We start from the raw sequence: 14,992 nt of genomic DNA, 5'->3' as shown, positions 1-14,992 counted from the left end.
TTAGGGAACAAATTAACCCCCCTGTGTGAGGAGAGGAGAGTAGAGGCAGATCTGGGGACAACTGTCCTAATAAATGGAAGGATAGTCCATAAGGACAACCTTAGATAAAGTACTTAGCCTTAGAAAATGACGACATTAATTTCTAATCACCTTATATTGCTTCTTTAGGTTTTCAATCACAATAATTCTCACTTTCGGGATAGCGGCAGCCACATTAACGGATTACTCACACTCGCATTACATACCGGTAGTGGACGGCGACGCGCTAGTATGGAACGAATACAATTACCTGAGGCACTCAACTAATTTGACCGAGTTTATGCGCATGACAGACGAAACTGACAACTTGACGGACCTGTTCCCGCAGTCGCATATGCGAAAGTTGCTAGAGACTAACRATGGACATGTTAGAACATTACTAGCCGCTATAAGCGTACATCATAGAATGGCGAGAAGCCTAGACTTTCTGGGTTCAGCCCTTAAATTTATCACAGGTACCCCAGATGCTGACGATTTCCACCAAGTTAGAATGACAGAAGTCCAACTAATAGAATCCAACAATAGACAGGTAGTGATTAACACGAAGACACAGGAACAGATTAACGCACTAACCAGTACGATAAATGAACTCCTCAAAGAAGCGAAGAAAGAAAAAATCGATACGGCGCACCTTTATGAAATCTTACTTACTCGAAATAGGATTATGATCACGGAAATTCAGAATATAATGCTCGAAATAACCCTTGCGAAAATAAGGGTAGTAAATCCAGTAATCATTGATGACGAGGGTTTGAAATAAATATTGGTTGGGCCAATCACAGATATAGCAATCACTGAACTAATGGAAGTGTCAACCGTTAAAGATATTCAGCACAATGATGTAATTCATTTTATAATCAAATATCCTAGAATTAAGTTTTTGCGTAGGAAAGTTTTGATTTTTCCGGTGGTACACAACGGCGTCGTGCTGCAAATCAACGAAAATACAGTGGTCGAGTGCAAGAGCGGAATTCTGGCGGTCAACAACTGTGAAGAAACAACAACTTCAACGTTCTGCAGATTAACTACAAATCCAACATGCGCTCTGCAACTTCACACCGGTGGCACAGCACATTGTAACACGCAACCGAGTCACCTTAACGCTAGCACCATATTTGACGATGGAGTCACAATCATTAACGACATCCCAACCAGAATCGCCATTGATGAAACACCTGAGAAAAATGTAAGTGGCACGTATCCCGTCACTTTCGAGGACGTTGTGTTCCTGAACGGCACTAAGTACGTTAACAGAATGAGCAGGCTGGAAAAGATTCCAGGTATTGCTGCTTCACCCCTGCTGAACATCACTGGCCATGAGACCATTTTGAGTTTGCCTTACCTTCACCGCCTCAACAATCAAAATCTACAAACCATTGACGAAATTAAAGATGAACTAACGACCGTCACGAGCCGGACACTTGCTTTCATCATGGGTCTGGGAGTTGCTGCGTTGATCAGTGGCCTCGCTTTCCTCTGGCAGTATAAGAAGAAAACACGAGCATTACACGAGATCAAGCTGGTAGTGAAAGATATGGCAATGAACGAGGACGATCGTGTTTCGAAGGGGGGAGTAGTTAACACATAATGCCCAATTTCCAGTTAGGTACGAATGTGGTGAGGCCAATACAACATCTTGCCTCATCAGCAGATTGTGTGGGCAACGACCGCCACTAAAGCTTGCAGATTACGTAAACAGTGTCAATATCCGATTGCGTAAACAGTTGACCAGCGATCGTTGTTTGCACTATCACCAATTGGATAAACAATTGGATGTAGCTGAGTCAGCACGACGCAGACGTCTAAGCCGGCAGCGCCGACTACTGGATTTGCTTTCTTAGGTCTTAATGGTTAAGTTAGGGTTTAGGCTAAGTCAGATATAAGTTAAACTTAAGCCGGAGCACACGTCCTGGACAATAAAGTTGATCACAGCATACATTTTCAATTCATACATTTTTAATTTATATACATACTTATAATATATTGTGTGTGTGTACATCGGGTAATTATCGTAATTTCATTTTCGCGTTCCCTTTGGCTAACGTATGCAGATTAACAAAACATTTGCATACATACGTACACACTTAAATGTTGACATATGTACATATTTACAAATATATAAAAAACTTTATTCTTATTTAGTACCATTGTTCCGCACATTTCGCTATATTGCACATACATACGTATTAAATACATATGTACATATATGACAATTGTGCGAAANAGTTTGCCTTACCTTCACCGCCTCAACAATCAAAATCTACAAACCATTGACGAAATTAAAGATGAACTAACGACCGTCACGAGCCGGACACTTGCTTTCATCATGGGTCTGGGAGTTGCTGCGTTGATCAGTGGCCTCGCTTTCCTCTGGCAGTATAAGAAGAAAACACGAGCATTACACGAGATCAAGCTGGTAGTGAAAGATATGGCAATGAACGAGGACGATCGTGTTTCGAAGGGGGGAGTAGTTAACACATAATGCCCAATTTCCAGTTAGGTACGAATGTGGTGAGGCCAATACAACATCTTGCCTCATCAGCAGATTGTGTGGGCAACGACCGCCACTAAAGCTTGCAGATTACGTAAACAGTGTCAATATCCGATTGCGTAAACAGTTGACCAGCGATCGTTGTTTGCACTATCACCAATTGGATAAACAATTGGATGTAGCTGAGTCAGCACGACGCAGACGTCTAAGCCGGCAGCGCCGACTACTGGATTTGCTTTCTTAGGTCTTAATGGTTAAGTTAGGGTTTAGGCTAAGTCAGATATAAGTTAAACTTAAGCCGGAGCACACGTCCTGGACAATAAAGTTGATCACAGCATACATTTTCAATTCATACATTTTTAATTTATATACATACTTATAATATATTGTGTGTGTGTACATCGGGTAATTATCGTAATTTCATTTTCGCGTTCCCTTTGGCTAACGTATGCAGATTAACAAAACATTTGCATACATACGTACACACTTAAATGTTGACATATGTACATATTTACAAATATATAAAAAACTTTATTCTTATTTAGTACCATTGTTCCGCACATTTCGCTATATTGCACATACATACGTATTAAATACATATGTACATATATGACAATTGTGCGAAACTATAAGGGAAACAAAAGAACATACAAACATAAAGCATAATTATATGCATATAAATATATATATACGTATATTTTTGCGTTATTATTATTTTCTTTCTTTTTGCGTTCTTAAAAGATACACGCACTAAGAAATAATACAAATTAATTTCGAATATATCGCAGATACGTTTAACTAATACACGGTAAAACAAAAAAAAAATCAATAATTACATACAAATAATTTTTGATTTTGACAAATTTATGCGGTGAATACTTACGTGTTCGCAAATTTATATAATTCAATTAATTAATAATAAAAGTTTCAATTCTATTTTTCTTTTAATTTCTATTTGCTCATATTACCAATTTTTTAATTGTATTTCAAAGCAAAACATTTTCAATCTCAAAGCCTACAATTTAATTCTATAAATGCAATCTGGGACATCAAAAGAGGTTAAACCAAGAACACCTCAATTATTAGAAATTCCGAAAATGGCTGATAAAGATAAATCATAAAGCACACCTGCAGCAGCTACACGCTTAAAGCAGGGTGCCAAATTTAAAAATTCACAGCCTTCTGACAGCATATGATACAGTACTAGATACTGACGATGCTGAGCTCCCAGAAAACATAAAGGCTTCGGCGTCAGCTAAATATGAAAACTGCCTCAAACAATATGAAATTACGAAGGCAATGATATTAGACCAAATAAATTTATTAAGGGCATGTAGAGCCACTACTCCTCCTCCGAGAGTAGTTACGACTCAAAAAGAGACCTAGATACAGGTATATTCTTGAAAGTACCATCTTGTGATACTGAATTTTTCACGGATGTTATGATCAATGGCCGTCCTTCCGGGACATGTTCACTGCCGTATATATAAACCATCCTTAACTTTCACGAGCTCAAAAGCTGTACCATCTCAGGTACAAAACAAAAGGGGAAGGAGGCAGTATCGTCAAGCGTTTCGCTTTAAATGACGAAAACTTTTATMTGGCTTGGGAAGCACTGTTCGAAAATGAAAGAGTATTGGTGAACAACCAAATAACAATTTTACTGAATTTACCAAAAATTCAACAAGAAACCAGCCAAGAGTTTCAAAAACTATACTCGACAATGACTAATTGTTTATCTGTGTTAGAAACACAAAAGATTTCCACAGAATCGAGGGATCCTATCCTAGTAAATATTTGTGCAGCAACACTGCTTATTGCTGCTTTGCTACGATGTGAGCAATCACTTGTGGCAAGAAAGAAATCCCCAAAATGGCATCAAACGAAAGAATTTTTAACAACTCAGTACGAGTTGACAAAAAAATAGTCACGGCAAAAAATAACCAAAATGAGTCGAATAAAAACTTTTTTAAACCCCAAGCCAGCAATAATATACAATATAATAGGCACGCTAATAGAAGCCAGACATTTGTGACAAATCAAACAAATCATTGGCAATCATTATGCGAAATATGTAAAGGAGGTCACAATATAAGATCTTGCGAGAAGTTCAAAAAAATGTCGGTTTCAGATAGAACAATCGTGTCCGACAACATAAACTTTGCATCAACTGTCTATCCGAATTTAATTGTGTGTACTGTCAATGAAGACATCACTCATTGCTTCATATTACAAATTTTCAAAATACGAAGCAAACTTAATTTCATAAAACCACCGGGTTAGTCACTACAACTAAAAGTGATAATACTGAAAACTCAAATCCCGAAAAAGGGGAAGAACAAATATGTTGCTCTAAAGCAGCAAAAATTCAAGCTCTTCATTCAGAAAACGAAAGCAAAATTCTTTTACTTACTGCGGYCATCGCTATTGAACATAGGAGAATTATTCAAATTAAGAGCATTAGATCAAGGTTCTCAAAGATCCTTTATATCATCTAAAGCTCAAAATCAGCTAAAATTGCCTGTCAAAAATTCAAATTTCCAAATTTCAGGAGTGGGCGGAAGAATTATACAAAATTCAAACAAAATTTGCCCAATCACTATAGTTTCCCCAAATGCGGATATAAGAATAGATGCACAAGCCATCGTTCTACCGCAACTCACAAATTTGCTTCCAAGTTGTGAGGTAAATAAAAARCAATGGGAAAAATGCTCCTTTCTCAAATTAGCAGATCCCAACTGCCATACCCCATCACAAATCGATTTGTTATTAAATTCTTGAAGGTATAGAAATAATATCCAATAAATTGTTAGCCCGAAATACAATCTTTGAGTGGATATTAAGTGGCCAAGTCACAGAACAAATTAATTCCTTTACAACTGAAGTTGAAAATATTTCATACGAATATTTAAATGATGAACTCAAATAATTCTGGGAAGTAGAAGAATTACCTCAGTCTACTCAACTTTCAGAAGAAGACCAGGCATGCGAAGCCTATTATAAGTCCACAACTAAAAGAAATGAAGATGGTCGTTGTGTTGTGAGACTACCTTTCAAACCTACCGTCCCAGATTCTTTAGCTCTAGGTCCCTCCAGATTATCAGCAGTCCAGCAATTTCTAAGCTTGGAAAAAATTATGATAAAGAAAAGTGAGCTCAAATCAGCATATTATAATGTGATGGGTGAATATTTAGACCTCAATCATATGGAAAAAGCTGTACCATATGAAAAAGTATCTAAAGGTAGATATTCATCTTTTTATCTGGCACATCACGGGGTAATACGACCTGATAAACTCACAACAAAAGTGCGAGTGGTTTTCAATGCCTCAAAGTATACGAGCTCATGCAAATCACTCAACGACGTACTATATACTTCCCCAACTTTACAACCTGATCTCATGCTGCTAATAYTAAATTGGCGCACGTTTAAATACGTTTTTAAGGGGGATGAAGAGAAAATGTACAGACAAATTCTAGTACATAAAGATGACCAAGATTTCCAGCGTATAGTCTTCCGCAAATCAAGTAATAGTCCAATCAGCGACTACAAACTTAAAACCGTCACCTTTGGCATCAATTGCGCCCCCTACTTAGCGATCAGGACACTGCATGAATTAGCAAAAACGTGTGAAACAAATTTGCCCTTAGCAATTTCTGTGTTACAAACACAAACATATGTTGATGATATTTTATCAGGCAGCCACAATCTGTCATTATCGTGCGAATCACTATCTCAAGTGATCAAAGCACTAAATTCAGCCTGATTCCCCTTAAAGAAAATTACATCAAATCATTCCGAAATAATAAAAAACATAAAAAAGGAAGAAAGATTAAATTTGTATCTAATAAATTTCCTCAAATTTGAAACGGCCAGTACAACAAAAACCCTAGAGATTCAATGGAATGCGATAACAGATCAATTCTCATATACAATTGAGTCAATATCTGCAMTGYCCGCCATAACCAAACGCCAAATACTTTCCTCGGTGGCAAAACTTTTCGACCCCGCAGGATGGCTTTCACCAATAACGATTCCAGCAAAAATCTTCATTCAAGAATTGTGACAAAATGGCACTGAATGAGATGAACAGGTAAAACCTGTACGTTTAACAAAATAGCTACAATTTGCTAATAATTTGCATACTATAACACAAATTCGAATCCCTCGATGGGTAAATTTCACCCCTAACATTAACATAGAATTACACGGTTTCTGTGATGCCAAAGTTGCACCTTTGAAGACACTCGGCCTGACACGGCTTGAACTGAATGGTGCTCTATTGTTAGCTAAATTAATTTCAATAGTTCAAACCCATCAGAAATAGTTTAGCGTGGTTAGAAAAACCACCCTAATGCTGGRAGACCTATGTATCTAACCGAATATCCCAAATTTTAGACTTAGTTGGCCCAGCAAAATGGCAACATGTTGCAAGTGCGGATAACTCAGCGGATCTTGGGACAAGAGGTTTCAAGCCACTGCACCTCACCAGCACTACACTTTGGTGGAATGGTCCAACATGGCTAACAGAACAACAAGAATTCTGGCCAAAGTCTCCCGCTCGTAATATAATTTTTCTTCATTTTCTAGAGCACTAAGAGTAGTCGCTTACATGCACAAATTCACGCAAAGACTTAAACAAAAAATTAATGATACTTGCGTACAACTAACGCATACCGATTTGCAACATGCCAAAGTTARTCTCATTACCTACACCCAAAATCGCTATTTCAGTCGAGARAAAGCAAAGTTGGTCGAAAGGCGACCACTCGAAAAGGGAATCTCTCTTCCCGTCTTAAATCCATTCTTGGACACTAAGGGATTAATAAGAGCAAATGGAAGATTAGCCAATTCCAGGTTCAGTTACAACGAACGGCATCCCTTTATTATACCTGAGAAATCCCGTTTTACTCATTTATTCTTAATATATCTTCATCAGCTTACACTACATGGTATATACCGCGACTAAAGCCACAACTTAAAAAGACGATTTTTATCTGTAAACAATGTACCTTGTACAAACATAAAATTACGCAGATCATGGCAGCTTTACCACCTGAACGCTGCAATTATGCTCTACCCTTTACTATTACTGGGGTTGATTTTGCTTCACCTTTTCAGATTAAGGCCTCGATRTTAAGGTCCTCTTCATTTAGAAAAGGGTATGTGGATGTATTTGTATGTTTTACGACAAAGGCAGTACACCTCGAACTTTGTTCAGATCTGAAAATTGCGGCTTTTCTCGCAGCATTTGCACGCTTTGTCGGACGACGCGGATTTCCCTCCATGATTATGAGCGATAATGGAAAAAACTTTATCGGAGCTCAAAGAGCCACCGAGAAAGAGTTCATAAACTTCATGAAAGAAGTATCCCCTGAAATTGTTAAAAAATATTCACCCCAAGGGATCGATTGGCAGTTTATACCCCCATGTTCTCCACCACATGGGGGGACTTTGGGAATCAGCAGTAAAAAGCTTTAAGTCCCATTTAAAGAAAACGTCTGGTAATCATAATTTATGAGGAGTTTACGACACTACTCACTCGTATCGAAGCCATATTAAATTCAAGACCTATATCACCACTCTCGCAAGATCCCTCCGAGTTCACAGCTCTTACACCTGGACACTTCCTCATAGAAGCTCCCCTTCTCGCCATACCTGAGACAGAAGGAGACTCACTCACTGTAATAAATCGATGGGAAAGAATCAAGATTCTCCATCATGAATTTAGCCACAGATGGAAGGAGGACGATCTTAAAGATCTCCATAAGAGATATCGATGCAAAACGATCCAGAAGGAACCCAATACATGCGAATGCGTCATCATAAAGGACGAATGCATTCGCATTGAAAAGGTACATCGGGGACGAGATGGTCAAATAAGAGTAGTAGATGTACGAACACAAACTGGCTTACTAACTCGACCACTAGTGAAATTGTGTTCCTTCCAAATACTGAAGAACCGATCACCGAAAGCAAGCGAACGCAAACGCATACATAAAATCAAGCAATATTTAATTAAAAATACCCCGTTTTACAATCCGTCCTTACTAACCAAAAATGTAATGAACGCGATTTATAATAAACAACAAAATCCATATATATAAATAATAAATAAAACATATAATTAAAAGTATCAAATAAAGATATAATACATATATCTATATATATACACATATATATTATGTAGCATACTTCATTCTACTAGCAAAACCATGTTTAATATACATATACGTATTCCACTAGAAATGGACGTAGAAGAAATCCGCCGTAACCTCCAATCGGTGAGGTCCGCAATTACTGCAAATGCAACATCCGCTGCATCATCCGGTCAACCAGTCGGCGAGGAGCAGTTCGAGGAGTATGTACCGCCCCGATGCAGCCTGTGCCATCGACCCCATTTCCTGAAGAAGTGTATGATTTTCAAGACGATGACGCCCGCTCAGCRCCAACAGATCGCTAGAGCCCACGGCCACTGCATGACATGCTTGGCAGACACGCACGCTACGTTGGAGTGCATGTCAGACAGGTCGTGTCAGTACTGCCACCGACCGCATCATACATTATTTCACCGCTTTCTTCGACGCGCTGCTCCGTCAACGCACGCCAGTCACCGGCATCGCCAACAGCGGCATAGAGATCAAGTTCAACGCCGAAGAGCCCATCGCTCTAAACCGTCTCGAGGTGCACGTTCGCAGACACCACCACATCGTAACCATCGCAACCAGCGAAAGGCGACGGGTTTCAGCGCTGTAGTGAGCACCTTACAGAAACTGCAGCGGCTTCTAGGTAATTAATTTGCCTAGGGGGGCCCTCAACACAAACTTCATCACGACACACCACATTCAGCACACGACACAACATTCACCACACCACATTCGGCATACAACCCAACATTCATCACCCAACTCATACTCATCACACAACACAACAGTCAGCACCCAACCTACATTATCATACACGCAACCCCACGCAACAAACCAACCACACTACACACACACCATACGTTATCGTTTTCACCACCTAATCGATCAAAAAGGATTGGATAGATCGGGATGGACACTATTCGATTTACGCCCGTATACGATAAGTTTCGCCAGCTCTTCAATTCGCACGTTCAATTTTGGTTTGAATTTGTGGTTCAAATTTGGAATCTCCTTCCGATCTCGTGTGTGGTTGTGCAGTAGCAGCAGCAGTGCACAGTTTAATAACAATATAAAATTGTGTTAAAATATTGAAGTTTTTCCCTCAAAAAATTGCTGAATTTTTATTTTCCAAAAAATAAAAATTTTTCATTTAAGTAAAACAAAAAGGGATACATAATTAAAAGTCAGCGTAAGTATACCCCCACATACCCAGTGGAACTAAGTGCAAAAGACACTTTGCTATCTGGTGATATATGTATAAGAAGCTTTGAATCATGTTTATCGATCTTCTACTATAAAGATATGGACTGTCCCGTAAAAAATTGACCCTTTTATTCCTTAAGATTATGACGTAACTGTTCATGGCATATCAATGGGGACTTGTTTTTTTTCTCTATAATCTGACGATTAACAAAATGTATAACATTTGGTGTCAACACTTCAAACTATTAAGATGTCTAGCAATCAAGAAAAATTGCGCGAATTGGTTTTGTCCAGTTACCTGAAAATCCATATTTAAAATATTCAGTTATAGCTAAAAAAACTGGAGCATCGGAAAGTACTGTTAAAAGGGTTGTTTCGAATTACAAAAAGGGTGTACCTACTATACGAAAAAAAGGTTCTGGTAGAAAAGCAGGTGCAGAAGGAAATTTGGCARAAAGAGTGAAGGAAGTTTTTAAGCAGAATCCCAACACTTCAGTAGGAGATAAAGAAAGGATAAAGAGTGATGGTAAGCTAAAGACATATAGAGTTCGAAGAGTGCCAGATCGTTCCGATGAAAAGCAATTGGTTGCTCAAAAACGAACTCGAAATTTGTATGAAGGATACCTAACAAAATTTGACTGTTGCGTGATGGACGACGAAACCTACGTTAAGGCAGATTTGAAACAGTTAACGGGGTACGAATATTATACCTGTATGAAGAAGGGGCAAGTACAGAGAAAATTTAAGGAAAACAAAATTACCAAATTTGCCAAGCAGTATATGGTTTGGCAAGCGATATGTACTTGCGGTTTGAGAAGCAGTTTTTTTGTAACACAGGGTACAATCAATTCAAACGTTTATATTAGCGAGTGTCTTCAAAAACGTCTTTTGCCATTTATGCGCGTACTGTAATGTTCTGGCCTGATTTAGCAACCGCTCACTATTCTACAGCTACCATGGAGTGGGATGAAAGCAATAATGTCAATATTGTTCCAAGAAAAGCGAATCCACCTAATTGCCCAGAGTTTCGACCTATTGGGCTCTAATGAAATCGAATCTCCGGAAGAGTAAAGGTACTGCAAAAAATTTACAAGATTTTAGAAGTAAGTGGCGATGGTCGTACGGTACTATCGATGAAAACACTGTACAAAATATAATGAAGGGCCTTAAGAAAAAAGTAAGAAATTTTTACAGAAAATAAAAATTTGTTAAATGTTATTTATAATTTGTAATCTCTATAGTACTCATTAATAAGAAATAAAACAAGACTTTGAAAAAATTCTTTGGTTTTCTTGTTATTAATGAAAACCGAAGGATACATTTTTTACGGGATAGTCCTTATATTGTTTTATCTTTATTTGTATATATATTTTCATCGTAATAGTCATCATCACTTACGGTAAAAGTACAACTGACATGATACATGAAAACTTCAAATTTGACGTTTGACATTATTTTAATGGTTATGACTTAATAGATAATGAACAATAAGATGACTTACTGGCAAATCTGGGATCATTCGTTGTAGATCCATACCAAGACGCAGAACTTCTCATATCAGAATAATGTCCTGCTAATGAAAGATTATCTGCTGGCCCGCAATAACTTTGGACTCCTGGACTGTGATATAGTGAACCCATCGCGTAGGGATTTGCCATTGTTGAAGATCCTAAGGTATTAGGTGAAGTGATACTACTTTCGCTGGAATTTGTTCTAAAATAAATTAATTGTATTGTTATTTATGGTATAGTATTTAATATATTTGTTTAAGTTTTCTTTAAATATGTGGTAAATGCTTCGTCAAATTTGTTAAAACGGTAATTTACGCCAGTAAGAAATTTAAAAAGTTATTTATAAGAGCCGAGTTCGCTTATGTTATATAGACTAACATGGCTAAATCGACTAAGTTCATTACGTTAACTATGTATTGCTACACACAAATGTATATGATTGAGCATTTCCATACCATATGCTAACATGTTAATATAGTACAGTTTGTGAGATATCTACATACTATGTTCAATAAACGTGGGTGAAAGCACTGATGTCACTCCCTACTATGATCCTTCATGCGAAATGGCAGCTAACATTTTTCGCTTAAYGGCTTTTAGTAAACATGGCTTTTGATCGTTAAGTGGCACACACATTTAAAATTGTGCAATATGGAAAGTAGGCGTGGTTGTAGTCCGATGGTATAAAATGTATACCGCAACAACACGTGGCCGGAGCCCCTAGTATACATATATATAACCATGTCAAAAATAGAGATGATGTGAACTGTTGTGTTGCTTGTGACTTTACTCAAATAGCATATATTCGAAAGCATGTTTTCACGTAATTATTTAAAAACAAGTTTTCGTTGACCTTTTTAGCACATTTTCTACATTAAACTATATAKGTTCTAATACCAAGAACGACGTGTTGTCAAAATGAAATAAAAAACTCAAATTTAGAGAGTTTTTTTGTTTTTTGTTATGTAGATACTGYTCCGTTTGCATATCTTCGACTATAGGGCCGATTGCTTTGAAACTCCTAGAGCATTGCTGGTTGATTTGCTTTAATACCCCACAGAAAATAGTCTAAGTGTTAAATTATATAATATTGGCAGTCATACGACCTAAGAAAATCAAGTTATCTCTAATATCCAATATTATACACTGCCGATTAACTGAACAGATTCATATAAATTTCGTTTGCATTTTCATGATTTTTTCATCACATATTGATTATACGCATTTTTTTTCTTTTAAACGTTAAACTTTATATTTGTGTCAATCAGTGTGCGCCAGTAAAGAACCTTTTGTTAAGTACAGTTACTTTGCATATTCTGTTTATTCTGTTTTGCTATTTCTTTCGCAAATTTCAGTGCAATTTTTTAGTTCAACTGAATAGGTTCAGTTGACAGGTTTTTCTTTTGCGATTAAACTTGGCGGTGTGGCGACACATTTTTGATACAAATTTTTAACTTCATATATTTGTTTAAATTAAATGAAAAATGGATCGCGGAAAACAATTATCCGAGTATGAAAGAGGTCAAATCGAAGCTTATCGTAAAAGTGATCTCAGCCGACGCAAAATTAAAGAAATTTGCTTTATTGCAGCCAGTGTGTCTACAGKTAAACGTGTGATTTCGTCGGCTGATCATCTAAAACAAATGAAACTTAAAAAAAAAAAAAACACAGTTAAATGATGCGAGTAAAGCTTCCCAACTGCTCTATGCGCGCAAGCACATGAACTGGACGAAAGGAAGAGCATTTCCTAAGCCGTTGCCATAGCTGTGAGGAAAGTGTAATGGTGGGGGGTTACTTTCAAAATGAACGTGGAAGCCTACAAATCTATCATACTGGCAGCGTTTCCTCATTATTCAAATATTTTTCACATTATCAAATGGACTTACCAGCACGATAACGCTCCACCATATTCAATAGTCATACAGCTAGGGTGGTAAAAGAGTGGACTAAGGCTCAAAATGTGGACGTGCTCTTATGGCTCCCATATTCACCTGACCTTAATATAATGGAAAACGTATGGGGATTGCTATCGCGCAAGGTATATGAAAGAGGCAGGTAATTTGATGACAAAACAATTTTAGTTGCGGCAATTAAAACGGCCTGGACAACAATTTCTCTGCAAATGCTGCAAAATGTTTATAGCTCGCTTCCCGATCGTTTATTTGAAGTTATATGGAAAAACGGCGGATTCACTCATTATTAAACTTATTAAAAATTACTTAAGAAATGTACTTAAGTATAAGCTAATTGGAAAAAATATGAAAATTGTCTTAAGTTACTTATATAATTTTATTTTTTTTTTTGGGTTGAACCTATTCAGATGAACGGAAAAAAATCATTGATTTTGTTAACCTTTCAGAAGAAAAAATAAATAAGGAATAAATAAAATGTTTTTGAAAAACTTTCTTCAGCATTTTATTTTTATATGATTTAAGAATGAAAGAAAAAAAATTATGTAAATTGGAAAACTTGTTTAAGAATTATAGATAAATTCCTACCTCTGAAATCATGAACCTATTCATTTGAGCATTTTGATATTTTACATTTTACATTTTAACCGATATATACGGTTTAAAGTTACCCGGAAGTCTTAAATTCTTATATTGAGTTTTAGAATTTCTAACCAAGTTTTAACCATCCTTTGTAAAAGGGTACATTATTATTTCGAAAGAATGGACCGAATTTCTAAACTATACCTCACAGATTGATAGATATTTTCGTGAAGAAATGCCAYATCACTACGTTTCACACAGTCAGTATCTTCAAATCAGTCAAGTAGGTCCTGGTTGTGGGAATTAACCTAAAGGTGAGCGGTGCCCTGACCATTACACGCTTTATCCCCAATAAAGGTCTTATATCATATTGTGGAGACTAGTCAATGCTCTTTACAAGTTTCCGAAGCCCTCTAATTCCGTCTATAATACCAACGTTCCCATGGTGCACAAGTATACCAAGTTTCATTACATATCTAAATTTTTGATCAAGCTACAGCTTCTACTATTGACTGACGAATAGCCACTAATTGGGGGGATTAATATAAAATACATTTTGTGCGAAACCAAACAATACACTCAGTAGAATAATTTTTGAGTTTACAGTTTAGCTATACTTGTAGGATGAACTCTACTAACGGTATACTTGTATGTTCACTTCTAAATTATCTCTTCTCGAACTAATGTGATGAATTATGAAATTTGTGTGGCCGAGTTGAAAATTTTTTAAATAAAACAAGAAAAACCGATAATCGGCACAGTAAGTAATTGTGAATTAATATGCAACATGGCATGCAAGGTCGTAATGTGTACCTTTCATTTAATTTATTAGTTTTATTGCGTCACCTACTGCAAATTTTTTATAATCTTTCAATATGTTGCTACTGACTACAAAGTTTTGTTCATTTAACAGTTATTTGTTTGACCTAAAACTATTCGAGATAGATATAGGATTATGTACATATACTATATATTGGGTAGTCTTTTTGTATTTTGTCAATAGATATAGGATTATGTACATATTAATATATTGGGTAGTCATTTTGTATTTTGTCAATAGATGTCGTTGCATTCGTATACCTCCAGTGGAAACAGTTATATTTTGTCATA

General features: G+C 36.8%; 1 protein-coding gene across 5 annotated transcripts in view; it reads right to left on the bottom strand.

The window, feature by feature from the left end:
* Positions 1 to 14,992, bottom strand: part of LOC108971097 (homeobox protein Nkx-2.1) — a 130,662-nt gene that overhangs the window by 88,114 nt on the left and 27,556 nt on the right. For all 5 annotated transcript variants that reach the window (XM_018936928.1, XM_018936925.1, XM_018936930.1 and 2 more), the window contains one exon: positions 11,381 to 11,592. In XM_018936928.1, the coding sequence (XP_018792473.1) occupies positions 11,381 to 11,592 (212 nt within the window). The remainder of the gene's footprint in view (positions 1 to 11,380; positions 11,593 to 14,992) is intronic.

Source organism: Bactrocera latifrons, unplaced genomic scaffold, assembly GCF_001853355.1.
Source record: "Bactrocera latifrons isolate USDA-ARS-PBARC rearing strain unplaced genomic scaffold, ASM185335v1 scaffold_322, whole genome shotgun sequence".
Taxonomy (NCBI): Eukaryota; Metazoa; Arthropoda; class Insecta; order Diptera; family Tephritidae; genus Bactrocera; species Bactrocera latifrons.
The sequence above is the reverse complement of the archived record's forward strand: the minus strand, read 5'-3'. Positions and strand labels throughout refer to the sequence as shown.